The 20403-nt window shown below is 46.3% G+C and overlaps 1 protein-coding gene across 7 annotated transcripts in view; it reads left to right on the top strand.

Moving 5' to 3' along the window:
• Positions 1 to 223: 223 nt before the first annotated feature.
• FAM13A (family with sequence similarity 13 member A) overlaps positions 224 to 20403 on the top strand; it is a 224449-nt gene continuing 204269 nt past the window's right edge. The window contains exons 1-2 of one of the 7 annotated variants that reach the window (XM_030564851.1): positions 224 to 481; positions 14622 to 14811. In XM_030564851.1, the coding sequence (XP_030420711.1) occupies positions 14655 to 14811 (157 nt within the window). In that variant the 5' untranslated portion in view covers positions 224 to 481; positions 14622 to 14654. Of the gene's footprint in view, positions 482 to 11700; positions 11775 to 14564; positions 14812 to 20403 lie in introns of those variants that run through there. The other 6 variants (XM_030564850.1, XM_030564847.1, XM_030564852.1 and 3 more) reach the window with 6 other exon arrangements.

Consider the following 20403-nt stretch of genomic DNA (forward strand, 5'->3'; position numbering starts at 1 on the left):
GGATTTCACATGGGTGCATCCCTGCCCCACTTCTCCTCCTTGCTAGAGCCAAACAGGCGCTGGAACGCTATTAACGTGCTTTGGGTGGGGCGTGGGCTGCCCCCCTGCGGGAGCGGATGGAACGTTGTGTCGGCAGGCGCGAGACAGGGCCGCTGTTGCACCCACCTCGGCTGCTTTGCGGGCGCCTGGTGGCCTCGGGCGGAGCCTCCGCAAGCGCTCGGCGTAGCGCCTTATTCCTGAGCAGGGAGGAGGGCGGCGGCCGGGCCGTAAAGCGATGGTGAATCGCTGGGAGGCAGCGTCCACGTGGAGTGTGTTTACAAACAGAGTTGGGAGGGGGCGGTGCCCCTGCCTTACCCCACCCAAGCACAGCCCGGGGGAGTTCGGTGGGGGGGTTCCTGCCGCACTCCCCCGCCTCCAGCTACAGACAATGAGGCGGAAGGTGCCACGTTAGGCTACGAAGCGGCTTGAGCAGCGGCAGCAGGTAGGAGAAGACGTGGGGCCGGAGCCGCTGGGGGGCTCGGCCCTCTAGCCCGTGAGTGCAGCTGCCGCCGCGCAGGGCAGCGGGGATTGGTCTAGGCGGAGGAGGAGCCCGCAGCGGCCAGGAGGTGTGACCACCCCCAAACCCCCGTGGTTAAGGGAGGGCAGTGCCCCCCAGCTTGCCAGCCAGGAGCGTGCCTGTGCTTTCGCAGCTACGAACCGCGGGGGGGTCGCCCTGCTTCCATCCCCCCCTGCGGGAACCCCTGGCTCTGTCCCGCGTGGGGAGCACAGGCGTGGGTGAGGAAGGAAGGGGGTTGGCAGCACCGCCCGCGCCCATAGTCCCTGCTCCGGCGCCGTGGGCTTTCCCTTCCCCGTGGGATCGCGCTTGGAGGAAAACAAAGGCTGCGCCAGACTGCGGGGGTGGCCAGGGGAACCTCCCTTGGGATCTCGCGCACTTCCTCGTGGTAGCGTGGGGGGAGCGAGCGCACACCTACCTTTGCCCTCGGCCGCTCTCTTTCCCGGAGAGCTGGGGGGGGAGCAGGCCTGTTTATACCGCCGCTACGAGGCTAGGACTAATGATCGTACTTCGTACATTAACGAGTGAAGCCTCCCCGTGCCCTGTCTGTGAGGTAACAGACCAGCTTTGCAGTTGGTGAAACGAAAAGCAGGGACGCCAAGACCTACATTTTCCAAAGTGACCCCGATCACGGGAACTCGCCTTCTGGGGGGCTCCACGTTTCCAAAACCGAAGCCTGCGAAGGCGGCTACTTGGAAGCAGCAGCTGGCAACATGGCCCTACAGGATTTGCCCAGACCCAAAGAGTTAGTGGCAAAGGTGTGAATGGAATCTAGGCGCTCTGACTCCAGCCTCAGCCCTGGCTTCTAACCCTTGGGCAAACTGATGGGTCTCTTAAAGAGGTGCTGTTATCTAGCAGTGGTTCTCAACCTTTCCACACCACTGTAGCTTTCAGGAGTCTCATCTGGCTTGCAGACCCCCAAGTTTCACCTCACTTGAAAACTACTTGCTTACAAAATCAGACATCAAAATACAAAAGTTGTCTCAGCACACTAGTACTGAAACATTGCTTATTTTGATTTTTACCATATAATTATACAATAAATCAAGTGGAATATAAATATTGTACTTACATTTCAGTGAAAAGAGTATACAGACCAGTATAAAAAAGTTATTTTCTGTATAAAATACTAGTTTGTACTGACTTTGCTTTTTACGTAGCCTGTTGTAAACCTAGGCAGATATCTAGATGAGTTGATATACCCCTTAGAAGACCTCTGTGTACCCCAGAGGTATGTGTACCCCTGGTTGAGAACCACTGGTTTAGTCCAACCAGTTGTCAGTGCAGGTTGGATGCACTACGCTATATTTTCCTATACTGCCTTCAGCTTCAGTTTTTATCTGGTACAACTTTGCTATAATATAACTTTATTTTACCTAGTGTTGCTATGATAACCTGGGTTGGGAGTGAAATCCTTGAAGTCATCTTAAGTTCTCTTCTTGGGCAACTGAATTGGTCTGAACAGTTCATATAGTCAATCTAATTTCACTAGTCTCTTTCCCCACAGAGGCAGTGAACCACAGTAAGGTGCAGTTAAGGTTGTTTGAGTGTTTTTCCTGCTGTAGGGCTGTCTGGCCAGAGATTCTGCACAGGTGGACCTTCTGCCCTGGCAGAAGCTTCTAAAGTCAGTAGGATTCTGTGCAGGTATGCTTGTGCAATCACTTATGAAATGGGGTGGAGGTTAAGGAGTCAGACCCATCTCTGTAGATTTTTTTTTTCCAGCTCAGCCTTGTAATTACTGTACAGCAAGGCTGTCAATTAATTGCAGTTAACTCACGCAAAACAAATTCAAAATTAATCATGATTAATTGCAGTTTTAATTGCAATGTTAATGATAGAATGCCAATTTAAATTTATTGTAAATATTTTGGGATGTCTCTCTACATTTTCAGATATATTAATATCAATTACAACACAAAATACCAAGTGCACAGTACTCTGTATTTTTATTACAAATGTTTGTACTGTAAAAAATACAAGTTTTTTCAGTTCACATCATACAAGTACTGTAGTGCAATCTCTTTGCTGCTTTTATCATTAAAGTGCAACTTACAAATTTTGTTACATAGCTGCACTCAAAAACAAAACAATGTAGAACTTCAGAGCCTACGAGTCCACTCAGTCCTACTTCTTGTTCAGCAAATTTCTAAGACAAACAAGTTTGTTTACATTTATGGGGAGATAATGCTGCTTGCTTCTTATTTACAATGTCACCGGAAAGTAAGAACAGGTGATTGCATGGCACTTTTGTAGCTGGCATTGCAAGGTCTTTATGTGCCAGATATGCTAAACATTTGTATGCCCCTTTGTGCTTTAACTTATAGATTGCACTATCTTTTATTTATCTGTTTTTACAGTGCAAATATTTGTAATAAAAAAATAATAATATAAAGTGAGCACTCTACACTTTATATTCTTCATTGTAATTGAAAATATTGAATTTTCAATATATTGGTAAATGTAGAAAAAACATCCACAAATATTTATTCTAAATTTAAATTGGTATTTAAACTATTGGTGTTGAACTAGTTGTAGAGCATGAAAACAGCAAGGCATTTCAGTGCTGGTGCTCTGCCTGCACAAGCTGCAAAATAAATGATTATGAATATATACCATACTTTCAGAATAAGGGACTCTATCATGGGAAGCAGTGACTCTGAGAAAGATTTGGGGGTCATGGTGGATGATCAGCTGAACATGAACTCCCAATGTGACGCTGTGCCCAAAAGGGCAAATGCGATCCTGGGATGCATAAACAGGAGAATTTCAATTAGTAGAGAGGTTATTTTATTTCTGTATTGGGACTGGGGCAAACACTGCAGGAACACCATGAATTGTGGGCACTAGAACTGAACACAAAAGATGTAGTGATCAATGGCTCCATGTCTAGTTGGCAGCTGGTTTCAAGCAGAGTGCCCCAAGGGTCGGTCCCGGGGCTGGTTTTGTTCAATATCTTCATTAATGATCTGGAGGATGGCATGGACTGCACTCTCAGCAAGTTTGCAGATGACACTAAACTTGGAGGAGTGGTAGATATGCTGGAGGGTAGGGATAGGATACAGAGGGACCTAGACAAATTAGAGAACTGGGCCAAAAGAAACCTGATGAGGTTCAACAAGGACAAGTGCAGAGTCCTGCACTTAGAACGGAAGAATCCCATTCACTATTATAGACTACGGACTGAATGGCTAGGAAGCAGTTCTGCAGACAATGACCTAGGGGTTACAGTGGATGAGAAGCTGGATATGAGTCAACAGTGTGCCCTTGTTAAGAAGGCTAACGGCATTTTGGGCTGTATAAGTAAGGGCGTTGCCAGCAGATCGAGGGAGTTGATCATTCCCTTCTATTTGACATTGGTGAGGCCTCATCCGGAGTACTATTTTTGGGTCCCACACTACAAGAAGGATGTGGAAAAATTGGAAAGAGTCCAGTGGAGGGCAACAGAAATGATTAGGGGGCTGGAGCACATGACTTACGAGGAGAGGCTGAGGGAACTAGGATTGTTTTGTCTGCAGAAGAGAAGAATGAGAGGGGATTTGATAGCTGCTTTCAACTCCTTGAAAGGGAGTTCCCAAGAGAATGGATCTAGACTGTTCTCAGTAGTGCCTGATGAGAACAAGGAGTAATGGTTTCAAGTTGCAGTGGGGGAGGTTTAGGTTGGATCTTAGGAAAAACTTTTTCACTGGGAGGGTGTGAAACACTGGAATGGGTTACCTAGGGAGGTGGTGGAATCTCATTCCTTAGAGGTTTTTAAGGTTAGGCTTGACAAAGCCCTGGCTAGGATGATTTAGTTGGGGATTGGTCCTGCTTTGAGCAGGGGGTTGGACTAGATGACCTCCTGAGGTCCTTTCCAACTCTGATATTCAGTGATTCTATTATTGGAAAATTGAAGCAGGTTCAGAGAAGAACCAAAAGAATGATTAAAGGATTAGAATACCCACCTTTTAATGATAGACTCAAAGAGCTCATCTGTTTAGTTTACCAAAGAGAAGATTAATGGGTGACTTGATTACAATGTATAACTACCTACACTGGGAACAAAATAATTAATAATGAGCTCTTCAATTTAGCAGACAAAGGTGGCTGGAAGCCATACAAATTCAGATTGGGAATAAGGTTTACATTTTTAACAGCAAGGGGAGTTAACCACTGGAACAATTTACCAAGGGGCGTGTGGGATTCTCCATCACTGACCATTTTAAAATCAATTTGGGATGTATTTCTAAAAGATCTGCTTTAGGAGTTATTTTGGGAGAAGTTCTGTGGTCTGTGTTACATAGGAGGTCACTGCAGCAATGAGGCCTTTTTTTGACGATGCTGTGTTGGAGTAGTTTGCATTTATGGTTAGGGGACCTACCAAATACATGGACCATTTTGGTCAATTTCACGGTCAGAGGGTTTTAAAATTAGTCAATTTCATGATTTCAGATGTTTACATCTGAAATTTCAAGGTGTTGTAATTGTGGGGATCCCGGCCCAAAATGGGACAATGCAGAGATTGAAGGTTGTTGAGGGGTGTCACAGGATTGCCACCCTCACTTTGGTTCTGACATCAGAGCTGAGCTCTGAAGGCTGCAGCCACCAACCTTCCTGAAGCTAGAGGAGGTTCCTGGAGGTGGAGGTGGGTCCCAGTCGCTGGGAGTGCCTCAGCTGGGGGCTCCTTGCTACTAGTCCTCTGGCAGATTAACGAATGGGCCCTGGCCAACTTGGGGGCCCCCATAAAAATGGGAACCCTGAGCCCTGGCTAGAGCCGCAGGGGGCAGAACCCCCCAAGCTAGGCACCCTGAGCCCTGACTAGAGCTGTTGGGAATGGAAACCCTGAGCTGGGTGCCCTGAGCCCTGGCTGGTGCGATGGGGGGCAGAAGCCCCGAGCTGGGCGCCCCAAGCCCTGGCTGGCGTGGCGGGGTCAGGGGAGGCCCCAATCCGGGTGCCCCGAGCCCTGGCTGGAGGTGGGGTGAAGGGTGGAAACCCCGGACGCCCCAAGCCCTGGCTGGTGCGGCGGGGGGCAGAAGCCGTGAACCGGGCACCCCGAGCCCTGGCTGGAGCAGTGGGGGGTGGAAGCCCTGAGCCCTGGCTGGAGGTGGGGTGGAAAGTGAAAACCCCAAGCCTGGGCACCGTGGCTGGAGCTGCAGGGGACTGAAGCCCCAGGCCTAGGCGCTCAGAGCTGCACTGCCTCTGGAGGTGGGTCTCATCTCCCCACCGAGAGTGGCAATGCAGAGGAAGAACAAGTCCTGTCCCTCTCCATCCCAGCAGACTAGCAGCTAGGAGCCCTCAGCTGCGGTGCTCCCAGGAGCACAAGGAGATCTGATTTCATGGAAAACCTTATTCCCAATCTGAATTTGTATGGCTTCCAGCCACCTTTGTCTGCTAAATTGAAGAGCTCATTATTAATTATTTTGTTCCCAGTGTAGGTAGTTATACATTGTAATCAAGTCACCCATTAATCTTCTCTTTGGTAAACTAAACAGATGAGCTCATTTCACAGTCGGGACACATGATGCTACTTATGATGCCAGAGAAACTGCTGTGAGAGGAAGTGGACCAGATTGGGTCAGTCTGTGCATTTCCAGTGCTTTCTGTTCTCCAACCACACCTGAGGTTTCTTGTCATATCCAATTCCTTTAATCTCTCCAGATCTGTGCTAATCACCATAGTATCTGAGTTTATTTCCCCCCACCCACCTTTCTAAGTTGTGGTATCCAGGCATGCACATGCCTCCCACCCCACTGGAATTATTAGTGGGAAGATGGAACTTAAATTTAAAAAAAAATGGAATTGGGAGTGTGGAAGTCCTTCAGTCCAGCAGAAGGTCAGGCAGTGCGATCAGCAGTAGCTGCTTTCTTACTGCTGCTGTCCACAGCATTAGCAAAGAATCCTCTGGCTCGGTATGAGCAAGAAACGTATGAGGGATGGGTCCAGGAAAACATAGATGGACTGTTGTCACGGCCAGCTCCCTGTTCATGTGTGGGCTGTCACGGTAGCGATGCTGAATTCTGGTGTCACGGTGGAAACCGTGAATAATAGTCACTTTCAACCATTGTGATATTACGTACTGTGGGAGGAGGGGAAGTTCCTTTGAACATATAAATACTTCTCCAACCGTTCCTTCCCTCTGGGGAGTGTTGATTATCACCTGAAGTTTAGATTTATATGCATGGCCAGATAAGCTAGCTTGTGCTATTGAGTGTCTTTGCATCACATGCTGGTTATTAACTCTAATTAGAGAGCAGATAATATAGACCTGTACCTCAAGGCATGCAAAGTATGCTCTCTGGATTACAACAGTTATTTCGAAAGCCTTTGAGCAATATCTTGTGCAGGCATTAAGATGGCAGTACAGTTGCGCGCTGCAGGAAACCTGTATGTGATGAAAGCTAGCTTGGTGGCCAGTGATACTCAGCTTGTGGCCCTAGCACAGGGGTGGGCAAACTTTTTGGCCCGTGGGCCACATCTGGGTATGGAAATTGCATTGCAAGCCATGAATTCTGATGAAATTAGGGGTTGAGGTGTGGGAGGGGATGGGGGCTCTGGCTAGTGGTGTGGGCTCTGGAGTGGGGCTGGAGATGAGGGGTTGGGGGTGCAGGAGGGTGCTGCAGGCTGGGACTGAGGGGTTTGGAGGGCGGGAGGGGGATCAGGGCAGGGGCATGGAGTTGGGGCATGGGAAGGAGTCAGGGGTGCAGGCTCTTAATGGCACTTACCTCAAGCAACTCCCAGAAGCAGCAGCATGTCTGTTCTCCAGCTCCTATGCGAAGGCACAGCCAGGCAGCTCTGCATGGTGCCCTGTCTGCAGGTGCTGCCCCTGCAGCCCCCATTGGCCCTGGTTCCCTGCCAATGGGAGCTGCAGGGGTTGCGTTTGGGCCGGGGGCCGTGTTCGGAGCCCCCTGGCTGCCCCACACATACGAGCCAGAAGTGGGACATTTCACTGCTTTCAGGAGCCGTATGGAGCGGGGCAAGCCCTAGAGGAAGCTTGAGGGCCGGATTAAAACATCTGAAGGGCCGCCCACCCATGCTCTAGAGGGCCCTGCATATATCTCCTGTGAAATGCACAGTCTGGTCGGAACCCAGGGCCTTCCCTAACCATTTTGGTGCCCTATGCAGGTCCCCCACAGGGAGGCTGTGTGGGTGCCCCCAGGCCTCTATGGGGAGGCAGGGGGAGCACCACTCCCTAGCACTCACTGGCAGCGCTGGGGCCGGGTCACTCCACTTACCATGTGGTGAATGCAGGCCCATCCCCTACAGCAGTCCTCAGGGGAGTGGGGGCAGAGCAGGGGTGGGATGGGGCAGGGGCTCTGGATAAGGGGTGGAGTGGGGTGAGTCTGGGGCGAGAAGAGGCGGAGCAGGGGCTAGAACAGTACACAGCTGTGCAGGGCACCAGGAAATGTGGTGCCCCAAATTTCCTGGTGCCCTACACAGTTATGTACTTTGCATATGGGTAAGGACGGCACTGTTGGGATCCCTTGACATGGTGGCTGGTCTTGGGGTCGAAATAGTGGTTGCATAAATGTTTCCCATACAAGAGCACTCTCCTTGCTGCCTGACACATTTAAGTGCCTAGGAAGTGGGGTAAGGAAGAGGTAAAGAGAAGCAATGTTATGTCAAATGGTGGTATAGAAGCAAAAGGCAATCATGGGGGATCATGGCATTAAGTTGCAATGTTTTAGTTGCTATGTTGTATCACTGTGACTTTACCACATTAGTTTCATGCATTGCCACAACCAAATACCCGAAGCAGTGTAGGGGTGTCATACTGGGATTATTTGGTGGCTCTCTGTGACAGGGATGATTCCTGCTGATTTTGTTCTATACCTATGTTGAGAATCACTTATGGCAAATCACTGAAGGTTTCCTAGGTAGGGAGATTCACTGCAGTTAATAACCAGAGTGTGTCAGTGTCTGCCTTACTTTTTCAGTGCCAGAAATATGAACTGATCCTTGGAGCTGTTGATGCAGCATGCTTTCCTCCTAATAATTCTCAGCCTGACCCCTGGTCCAGAAACTGCTGGAAGTGAGGGAACAAGTCACCTGGAGCATGTTTCCAGGGGAAGGACCAGGGAATGCTTAAACTTAGGCTGGTATTAGATGGTAGGTGCAAGAAAAGATTGGACTGCATCTGTGTGGACAATGGGAGGTTGAGTTGCGGTGCTGCAATGGGCAAAGTAAGTGGAGGTGGGATGGGGATAGCTGCACTTGGGAAGCATTTCTTGTTTGGAAGAGGATAGGGGAGTAGATGATGCATATACTTGTCATCTCTCTGAAGAGGTTAAGCAAGTACATCATAATAGTACTGAGGGAGGAGACCTGTTGCATGTTAATGAAGATAGCTTGTTTAAAAAAATGCAGACTCTGGCTCCTGACAGTCCTTGTTAATTGCGTCTTTCAGCTGCAGTAACTTCTCCCTGGGAACACTCCTGGTCATTGCCACCTTTGGCCAACAGATCAGTTTTTACTCTTCCACTGTTATGAAAATGAGAATTTCTTGTCCACTCTGATAAATAAGTTTTTGAAAGCCTTGTAGTAAAGCGCTTGTTATATCTCTTGGGATCATGGTTTTAATCCATCACTCTTACTGTCCACATGGACAGTCTTTTCCCCAGAGACTATTGCCCAGGTCCTAGTCTGAGACATGTTATCTGGTTTCACCTTTGTAACTACAGTGAAGGTTAAGAAGAACACAGCTCTGTGTGATTTTTGTGAAAAGCACATTAGTGGCTTAAGGAGAGGAATGGAGTAGGAGCATGTTGACTCAAATCTGCTTTTGAGTCCTATAATTCCTTGAAGGAAACAGAAAACTAAAAGACAGTTGATGTTAAGGTAATAGTAACCGTCTTTTACTGGTCCATTCCCTCACTTTGCAGGTGCAGGTACATATTAAATTGACAAATCTGTTCTTAAAGGAGAACTGAAATTTAATATAGGTGATTCTAATAATTTCACCTAATTACAAAAAAGACTCAATCACTTACAGAAAAAACCTCCTTGGTCCCAAGGCAATATTTATGTGGCTGATGTCAGCTGGGCCCATCCCCTTCCCCTCTGACTTGCAATTCAGTCCCTTCCCACCTACCCCTGAAAAAACTCTATTCTCTTTGCTCCATTTTCACTCAGTCTCTGGACACCTCACCTTCTCTCTTGAAGTTAAGTTCTCCTGTACCTGATGACCTAGCCCACTTCCAAGGGCCAGATTTTCAAAGGAGCTCAACTTCTACTTAGGCATTTAGGTCCTGATTCAGGAAAGCAGCAGGTATTCCTGACAGCACTATAATCATGCGTTTAAAGTTAAACACATGCCAGTGCTGTTCTGAATAGAAATAGATTTAAGTACATGCTAAAGTGCTCTTGTGAGGTCAGGTTCCAAAAGAGAGCCGAATATTCAAAAGAGCTCAGCACTTGGAATGCAGTTGGAAGATCTGGGCCCTTATTTTAGTGCCTAATGGGAGCTGAGCTGTTTTGAAAATCTGGCCCTGAATTTCAATTCCTAGTTGAGTAATTTCTAACCCTTGCTGGAAATCAAACTCTGGTAGAAGCCTGAATGAAAGGGAACTGGGCAGAGTCTGGAACTGTCTCTAGTTCTCGTCCAAGTGTTGTAAAGTGTTCTGGAATTTTATTGATGCTTGAATACTGTCAGTTACTGTCTCATGCTCCTCCCACCCTGGTACCACATGCTATACGTTCTGTAGTGCACTTTGACGTGTATGGTAGCAGGGTCCACTTGCCCAGTATACGACAGGCTACCATGCTGTAGATTTAAACCCTGACTTGCCATCCACTAAGTCTCTGTGTAGACAAGCCATTATTCTCTCTGTTTCTTTTGCCATCTGACCAGTACCACAGGAGAAGAGGGCCATCCAAGAGGATTATGTTTGTGTCATTTAAGCTTCAGGGGAGAGGAAAGGGGAATGAGCGGTATCACAGGCATTTCAAAATTCAGTTCACGTAATGGGTCTCATAGTACTGTATTCTAACTTGGCACTTCTAAGTACAGTACTGGATTGAGATGAGGTGGCATATTAGTACTGAATTTGAGGTTAATAGAATTACGCCTTAGGAAACCTTGCATGAAAATTTATCAGCTCATGTGCAAAATCTACTTGCCTGTCCTTTGCCATGATTGAAGCTAATAGGAGGGGGAAAAGATAACATTCACCTGTGTAAAAATAATAATTAATAATAATTCTCTGCGGGTGAATGGACATGTTTTGCAAGGCTGATTTAATCATACATTATATTGGTGACAGAACTATGATGTCTAAGACTTTTTTACTTTAACCGTTAAATGTGTCAAGTGAAAAATGCCACTGTAAATTTCTGTAGGAACATGCCCCATTAATGCAAAAGGCCTAGATGTTGCCCTTGTTCTTATGCCATCCAGTTATTTGTCATGTTATTTGTTATTTGTCAAGCTACGTAATTATTTTGTTGCCACAATTTTAAAAGGAATTAATGCATTTGCTACTTTAAATTGAATGGCAACTGCCATTTACTAGGTTAGGCTACATGGAGCAGTTAAAGTGATGCAGTGGAAGTGACGTGTGCTATATGCACTCTATGCAGAATGCATTTTGTTTTGAGAAATCAGCATTGCTTCAGAAAGTTGAGAAGTTTGTGTGTTGGCTAGTATTGTACTGTGGAGTCTTCACAAAGGGATTTATTCAGCCTGAAGGTATGTTTGAGTTTTGTAACAGGCTGGAAGGAGGAGAGAAGTATTAGTATCACTAACTCAGAAATGGGAATAATGATGCTAATGAGGCAGAGTCACCGAGTGTTAGCCTCTGCCTGAGGCGAGATTGTTGTCAGGGTGATGTTACTCTGTGGGACACATCTTCTGTAAAGTCTTTGGACTGCCTGCCTGTAAGAAATGCCTGGTAATTAATGAAGAGATGTTAAGGACTTAAGTACCAAGTCACATGACTCCTCCAGACTGCCAATAAAAGACTCCCCGGAATCAGATTTCAACTGCAGGGGCTGATCCCAGCCATGCGTGTTGAATCAAAGAAGCAAAAGCAAACTTTGCAGGAGATTCAGCCAACAAAATAATAAGAGTTCCGTAGCAATTTTTGGCCCATTTTTGGGGCTATTTTTGCCTTTTTTCCCTGATCTGTGAGGCTTTCATGTCATGGAAACTTAATAGCCTTCAGTGCTCTGCTTAATGCTTTCATCCCATCTTCATCAGTTCGTCCAGACACTTCCTGAAAGAATGGGGGCAGGCGCATTAGCCATCTGTGTGAGTACAGACTGTCTGTTGTATGCAGAGGGAGGCCTCTTCCAGTCACTAGTTTATTAAATTGCATAAACTTAACAGTGTGTGCATCTGCAGGGGGAAGATGTTGGATAGTATCAACATGTCTGAGATTGGATGACTTGCTTTTTTATCTTTCAAATCTAAACTAACCAATCACTGTGGATCTATTCAGGATTTTCCTCTTCTGCTCCATCCACAACATCCTTGCACTGTGAGCCATTGTTAATTTCATGGTGGGGGGGGAGGAATGAGTGAGTATTTCCTAGTTTCCTTCTCACTTTTACTCTGAACTGAAATACAGGCTCTCACTCTCTCCCCCCTGTTTATATTGGACACCTACTCCAGGAAGCTGTTACAGTGGGAACACGATACATGTACTAGAACTGACATGTTTTTGGTTGATTCAGTAAACTGAAATGGTATGATTGGTATTTCTCCTCTCTTGTTTTTGATCCTAATCTTTTCACTCTATTTTATGTTTAGATGACCTGTTGCCCCTTCGAAACAGTGTCTAGTGATGGTGAAATTGATTGACAGTTTTGTTTTTTAATGACAGGCCAACTGCAACATATAGTTGAATTAAGATAATTTGGAAAGGGCAGAAGTGAAAAAACACGTTTCTGAAGTGTATGACTAGTCTTGTAAAATCATACTGCTGTCTCTCGTTACAGTCTGCAATGCCATTAAGCAAAAAATGGTTAAGTGGGCCAATCATTTATACCTTTATCTAAAAAAAAACAACTGATTACAGGAATCAGTGAATTTGAAAAAGACAAGTATAACCATATTTTGGTTGGTGAAATAAATTAAGTAGGATTCAGTTCACTGCTTAGAGACTGCCACGGGGAATGATTTCTTACTGATCACTTAAGTAGGTTTTTTCTTTCTGCTAGAGGCAAGACTTTTATATTTTACATAGGTCTAACAAAGTTTTATAAATATGTCAGGAATTACACAGGATATGTCGGCTTTAAACAATTTCCTTTTTCTAATCTATGTTAAAGAATAGGACTGGGAGCTCTGGATTCTGTTTCTGGATCTTTTACAGACTTCCCTTGTAAACCTGAGCAACACACATCCCTCGGGCTTCAGTTTCCCCATTGTGAAATCGAGATGGGTGACCACTTACCAGCTTCCCAGTGATATGCGGCTAAGACATGCATAAGAGTTTACAAGTTTGGGGCCTTAATTAGAAAAGTGTTTCAAAATCCTCTAATGGAAGTATTATTATTATCATTATTATTTGTCTGGTCCATACAACCCAATCTTTGCGCTGGCATATATCTTAAATGAAAATAGCTTACGGTAGTCACTTGTAATTCTCATAAGAAATATTATTTTTAAAATGATATCGTGGCAACAGTCAGTGGAAGCTGGAATTTGAACATTGACTATACTTATTTATCATATGTATTTATAAGGTGATCATTACAACACAATTTTTAATTATATGGACTAATACCCTTTCTCAAATAATATAGAATAAATTATAAATACTCCATAACCTTAGATACACAAGCAACATCTTCTTTATATGTCAGACCAGCACAGTCCAAGAAAGTCATTGACATACCAGATAGCATGAAGTTGCCAGGTCCTGGTATCAAACAGATGATTCTAGTACACATTTCTTCAGAGAAGTTGTGCTTAGCAAAAAGATGCATCAATCTTGGTAAGAAACGATTAATGCAAATTCTCTCTTGTACCTGGAACAAGGTACAACCTGGCTTAATAGCATAGTCTGGGCAAGTGTTCAAGTTAATTAATGAGGTGGAGTTGAAACATCATGTTGCATTTAAAGAGATTAGAAAATAGTAATGTTTATTTGAAAATAAAACCATAGGTGTGAGTATCGTTAAATAGCTCTATCCCTATGTGTTGTAATGCACAATTTGCAGACGACTTGAGACATTTCTACCAGCTTTCAGCGAGGTATCAGTGCTTATTATCAATACATTCCCAGATTCAGCTGTTTCTTATATGCCACACTTTGAATTCTATGGTGTCGTGGGTCATCGCCACCAGTCTTGTTAGCTGCTAATAAACTTGATGCCAGAAATATGTGAAAACACTTTTTAAAAAATGCTGGTTGAATGGATTTAGGTGAGTTATATTCTGCTTGCCTATAATAAATAAACCAAAGATGATGTGATGTATGATGCATTAAGCTACTGCTAGATGAAGAGAGTTCTCCTTTCAACCACAAACTATCTTATCTTGGTTTACATTTCTACACTTATCTATTACTTACCCTGTTACCAATAGGTTTTATCTGGACACTTTATCTTGTGGATTCTTCATCTCTTGCAGTCTTAAGTCCGGGAGGGTTATCTTTCCAAAAGATAATGCTATCGTTCAAACAGAAGTTATGGGCTTGATGCAGAAATTATTGGGTGAGGGAGGTTCTTTTCTCTGTGTTATATAGGCGGTCAGAGTGGTCCCTTCTGGCCTTAAAATCGGAGTATAAGTTGATGATTGAGATTTTGCAGCTAACGTAAGTGGTCCCTTCTGAGTCTGGCCCACTGGTTACTGTAGCAGTATAGCTTGGCTACTGCAGTGTATTATCCACTCTATCTCCTAGCTACAGATAAGTTGTGGTTTTGGACTCCTCCTCCTTACTTTCTTTTTCCTTTCCCTCCCCTTGTTCTCTGTCCTACCTGTTTATGAAGTAGTACATTATAGAGATTTTTGCTGTGGGCCAAAGTAAAACAAAAAAAAAAACCCACCAGCCCTACAGACTGTTCTATTTCAAAAACTTAATTTTTAACTGACATGCAACCTCCTGTAGTAAATGTGACCGACTGCTCTCTTTTCCTCTGCTCTCTTAAGCAAAGTAAATCAGCAGTGAGGCTGAAGGAAGACATGAAAAAGATAGCTGCGCTGCCACTGAGCAAGCAGAGGGATGATAGCTGTCAGAAGGTGTTCGGTGTGAGCCTCCAGGACCTCCAGCAGCAGGGACTTACCAAGAATGGCCTCCCAGCGGTGGTGTGGAATACAGTAGAATATCTCACCCAGCACGGTAAAGTTGACACAGTCTCTTTCATTTAATTGTGTTTTTTATGTAAGTCTCTTCAAAGGAAGTTTTCTGTTTGTTGATTTATTTTCGTTTGTTCGGCATGAAAACTGAATCAAGTTGTGGCTCAAACTGGGTGCTGAAAAAAATAATGCATTTGGCTTTCCTTTTTTTGTTTGGTTGCCTTTATGTGGAAGTATGTTCAAAGGGACATTCGCAAATGTAATCTGCTGTGTTATAAAGTGACTATAAAGAATCTGTTCATTTTATAATTTAAACAGTTTTCATAACTAGACTTGCATTATTGCTTGATTCAAATTAACCAGCTATGTCCATCATTTCTGACTCTAGGTCCTACACATAAGCATAGTAAAAAGAACAGGAGTACTTGTGGCACTTTTGTTAGTCTCTAAGGTGCCACAAATACTCCTGTTCTTTTTGCGGATACAGACTAATATGGCCGCTACTCTGAAATAAGCATAGTAGTGAGTGTGTATGATTGTGAATAGAATGCTGTGTGTAAGTGTAAGCCCCAGAATGGGCTTTTGGTTTTTATCAACTAGCACTGGAAGGTTTCATGTAAGCCTCTAAACTTCCAACCTCTCCTTCCATACGTTTAAGTTGTAGAACAGAATGAACTTCTTTCTCAGTGGATAAAATACATCTCTTTGCAGAGGACCAATGCAAGGCCGTTGGTACAAATGCGAAGCACATCTGTGGCTCTTAAACGATGGCTAAGTCCTTGGCTACACTGGCGCTTCACAGCGCTGCAACTTTCTCGCTCAGGGGTGTGAAAAAACACACCCCTGAACGCAGCAAGTTACAGCGCTGCAAAGCACCAGTGTAAACAGTGCCCCAGCCTTGGGAGCGTGGCTCCCAACGCTGCAAGCTAATCCCCACAGGGAGGTGGAGTACGTGCAGCGCTGGGAGAGCTCTTTCCCAGCGCTGGCCCCGCGACCACACTTGCACTTCAAAGCGCTGCCGCGGGAGTGGTCCCGTGGCAGCACTTTGGAGTTTCGAGTGTAGCCAAGCCCTAAGCCTTGTGCTGGCCTGCTACATGGGAGTGAATTTCACCCTGTGAGAATTTACATCTTCTGGTCTCACCCTAGAGAGTGGAACAATGTCCTTTTTTAGGATTCTCCTTCATGTCTGCTTTATAAAAGCCCTGTAATACTGGTTAAATTGCAATGTTTAGGTTTCCAGCCCACACTTTGAGAAAATAACCAAGCTTTTAAAAAAAAACAACTCACAATAAGCTAACAAGCAGCATAGAGTCCTGTGGCACCTTATAGACTAACAGACGTTTTGGAGCATGAGCTTTCGCGGGTGAATACCCACTTCGTCAGATGCATGTAGTGGAAATTTCCAGGGGCAGGTATATATATGCAGGCAAGCTAGAGATAATGAGGTAGTTCAATCAGGGAGGATGAGGCCCTGTTCTAGCAGTTGAGATGTGAAAACCAAGGGAGGAGAAACTGGTTCTGTAATTGGCAAGCCATTCACAGTCTTTGTTTAATCCTGAGCCGATGGTGTCAAATTTGCAGATGAACTGAAGCTCAGCAGTTTCTCTTTGAAGTCTGGTCCTGAAGTTTTTTTGCTGCAGGATGGCCACCTTAAGGTCTGCTATAGTGTGGCCAGGGAGGTTGAAGTGTTCTCCTACAGGTTTTTGTATATTGCCATTCCTAATATCTGATTTGTGTCCATTTATCCTTTTCCGTAGCGACTGTCCAGTTTGGCCGATGTACATAGCAGAGGGTATGTACATAAGCTAACAGGGCTTAGTATAGGAAGTGAATTCACAGTGCAATAGCTGTTCGTGACTGACTCTCAACAAATGACTTTCCACGTAGGTTAAGCTAAACAGGGTCAAAGCACTCTTATTCTGGAATAACAGTGTCCACGTATAGAGTTATTCAGGAACAGCTGTTCCTGGATAATTCCATGGTCAGACAAGCTGTAAGATATTTCAGATGTGATGGAGGAGGGAGAAATCAAGGTCCTGAGTCTCTTCTCACTTCAATTTATATAACTCCATTTCAGTCAGTAGAGGTACACTGGTATAAAAGAGGTGTGAGATCTCAGTCACCCCCCAAGATCTTTTCATAGCAGGTGATGTGGGTGATTGCTGTTTGGGGGCATGGTTTGGACCTCACTTTTGTTTAATTGATTTGGTTAGTGGGAAGGAAGGTTGATCATTTTTAGATTCATTTTCATTTTGTGTCATATCAATGAGGAGGCCAATTTGGTAATGCCTTGATGTAGTACTTGTAGCATGTACAACCCTTTGGAATTGGAGGCACAATACCAGTCCACTGGGGGTTATATTGTACATTGGAGAATGATTAGGATTCTCAGCATACATTAGGGTGACCAGACATCCCGATATTAGGGGACTTGTCCTGCATCCTGACCTTACATCGGTCAGGATGCTTTTTGTCCCGATATGGCGGACTGTCCGGACCGCAGCCATGGCGCCACCGCTTCCTGGTGCAGCTCCCTGTGTCTGTCTGCCCGCCAGCAGGAGCGTCACGTGCTGCAGGGGCGGGGCTTGCAGGCGCCAGGAGTGGGCAGAGAGCCCTCTGCTCCCCGATCCGACCCGCGACCCTAGGAGCCAGAGGGACCAGCCTGCTGGATGCTTCCCAGGACGGGAGCTGCCCCAGGTGAGTACTGCCAGGACTCCCCACCTCGCCCCCTGGCAGGTCCCTCTGGCTTTTATGGTCAGGGGGCTCTGCATGCTGCCAGTGCCTGCAAGCCCTGTTCCACAGCTCTGGCAGCTCCCTTTGGTGCTTTTCCCAGCTAGTGGGAGCCACAGTGCTGGCGCTTGTGGCGGGCGCAGCATGTGGAGAGTCTGGAGACTCCCCTCGCCGCTCTCACCCTTAGGAGCCAGAGACCTTCCAGCGGGGCTAGTGAGTGCAGCCAGGGAAGGAGGCAGGGTGTGGTGGAGTGAGTGTCTGGGAGGTGTGTGTGGTGGGGTGCTGGGCTGTGAGGGTGTGGAGGGCACTGAGCTGTGGGGGAGGTTTGTGTGTTCTGGGATTCTAGACAATGGGGGCCTGTTGGGGGATGCTATGCAGTGGAGGATATCTGTGTGCATCAGGGCACTGGGCAGTCTGGGTCTGTGTGCGGCATTGTGTAGTTGTGGTGGCGGGGCTGTGAGGAAGGGAGCAGAAATCTGTGTTTATTGGGAAACTAGTGAGTGGGGGGTTCTGTCTGGGGTGTTGGGCAGCTGTGGTGGGACTTTGGACAGGGGGGCGCTGGGCAGAGTGTATGCACAGCACTGTGCATTTGTGGTGGAAGGGTTGTAGAGGGGCTTTGGGTATAGTGGATCCAGGGGATGCTGGGCAAGGGAGCTGTGTGGCGCAGCATGGGCCCATCCCCAACAGGAAGGGGCACGCTGGTAGCACAGGGCCAGGCGGACCATTGTGCTCCTGGCTCTGGTCGGGGCTATGCACCTTTGTCTGTCTCTCTCTCCCTCCCCCACACTCCCCACTCTTGCGATCTGGTCACCCTAGCATACATTATGGTGAAATCTTCCCTAAACCCTTGAGAAGATTAGTAATACGTATTCTCTGTTGTATGCATTGTGAAGGGCCAATCGTCTTACCTTGGGAAGTAACATACAGTGCTTGGGCCAGATTCTCCACTACTTTGTCTGACACAAGGTCATTGTCATAAACTGGTACAGCGCAGTGGGATCTCAAGCCTCATGTATTTTATAGTGGTGCAGTGCTGCACCTGTATTACCCCAATGTGTCTAAAGTGTGGTCAGGCTGGGGATGAAGATTGATTGGTGCTCCCTTTGGAGTCTTCCAGTGTTGTTCCTTAACTGGCATGAGAGAGCATTGTGGACTGTGATCGCATACAGCAATGGAAGTTGGCTGGAACACTCGGTAGTTTTTGTAAGAAGGTTCCTAGAGCAGATGTTCCTCTGGATTTTTCCTCTCTCCACTGAAAACATTTCTGTGCAACTACAGTTTGCTCTCCCAAATTCTCTGAGCAAGAATGCGGACTTTCTTTAGAAGGCTTCTTGGCATTGATCCCCAGTGCTGGGTGGGTGTGAATGAACAAGCCTCCCATAGTGCCATGACCACTCAAATGAGTGTACACGAGATGTTGCTGGGTTTTGCACAGCTTCTTCAGCTCCTTCTGTTTTCCCATGGAACCTTTCTGGCCATCATCGTGTTGTCTTTCACTTGGGTTTCCTCGGGGACTCTTCGTCTGGTTTTGTTTTTGTTTTGTTTGGATTCTCCTTTATCCAAACTTAACAGCTTCGCATCTTCTGGTTAGCAAGAGAAACAAACTTCTCTTTATTGTCCCAACACCTTGCTGTTTGAGTTTAATTTTACATTGACATATTTTCCTTCTGTACTATCACTTGCATGAGGACGGTAGGGAAGCAGGGATCGAGGAACTGGAGCAGTCAGTTTCTGCAGGATTTAAAAAAAACAACAACCACCCATGAACCCTTTAAAGGCCTGTATGTCTGGAAACATAACCTTCCAAATATGAATCAGTGAAGTGCCCGATTTTGTCACCTCTCTTCATTCTGAGCAGTGTGTTACTTGGTGAGGAATTGTACTGAAATCAGGTAGGGGATTGGCTGAGACCCATCTGGTGAATGTACCCTTTTCTTTAGATACGTGACTCCTTCCTCTCGGTTGCTCCGTGCATCTCTGATCGTTAGATTGTAAGCTTCCCAAGGCAGGGGCTGTGTAGATATTGCTGACTTGTGCAACTGCAAGCATGTAATAACAGCTAATGTGAGAGCATTCATCAGCAAGTCTCGTACCATCCCCTAGGTCAGTGGTATCCAACCTTTTTTGGTCACACAGCCCATCGGTAAAAATGTTTTGAGCATGCACCCCCTGCTCCTGGCTGAACTGTCGAATGGGGGGGGGGGGGGGGGAAAGCCACTCAGACTCCCAGCTGAACTCCTAAGGGGGGAGGAGGGGAACTTCGGCTCCTGGCCGAACTGCCAAAGCGGGGGGGGAGGGGGCAGTGGTGCTGCTCCGGTGGCACTCCTCCTGCCACGCACCTTGAAGGATCCTCTTGCGCACCCCACTTCGGAGACCACTGCCCTAGGTCAAAAGACCTAGGGGATGGTACAAGGAAGACAAATCCTAGGACTCCAAATGACAGAGATTCCTGGCTTCTGTGAGTGAGGAGGGTTGTGTAGAGACAGGTCAGGATGGAGGAAAGGATTCTTTGCTATTCTACCCCTCAACCGTCTGGCTACATTTATTGAGAGAAAAGGGGAGGTGTCTGTTACTGTGCCCTTCTTCCAACCTCCATTGTTGAGCCTGGGGATATCCTCTGTTTTTTTGACAAGCAACAGCAGAATAGAATCAACTTGTTTTTTTTACTGATCTAGTCTGCAAGATGAGAAATACTCTTCTTTCCCAGTAGATTCACGAGGCTGTGGGTTAGGGCTGCCAACTTTCTAATTCCAGAAAACTGAACACCCTTGCTTCACCCTTTCTTGGGGCCTCACCCCTTCCTGAGGCCCCCACCCCCACACACTCCATTCCCCCCTCCCTCTGTCACTTGCTCTCACTCACCCTCTCTCACGTGCTCATTTTCACTGCAAGGCCCAAACAGGCA

This window comes from Gopherus evgoodei, chromosome 5 (assembly GCF_007399415.2).
Source record: "Gopherus evgoodei ecotype Sinaloan lineage chromosome 5, rGopEvg1_v1.p, whole genome shotgun sequence".
Classification (NCBI taxonomy): Eukaryota; Metazoa; Chordata; order Testudines; family Testudinidae; genus Gopherus; species Gopherus evgoodei.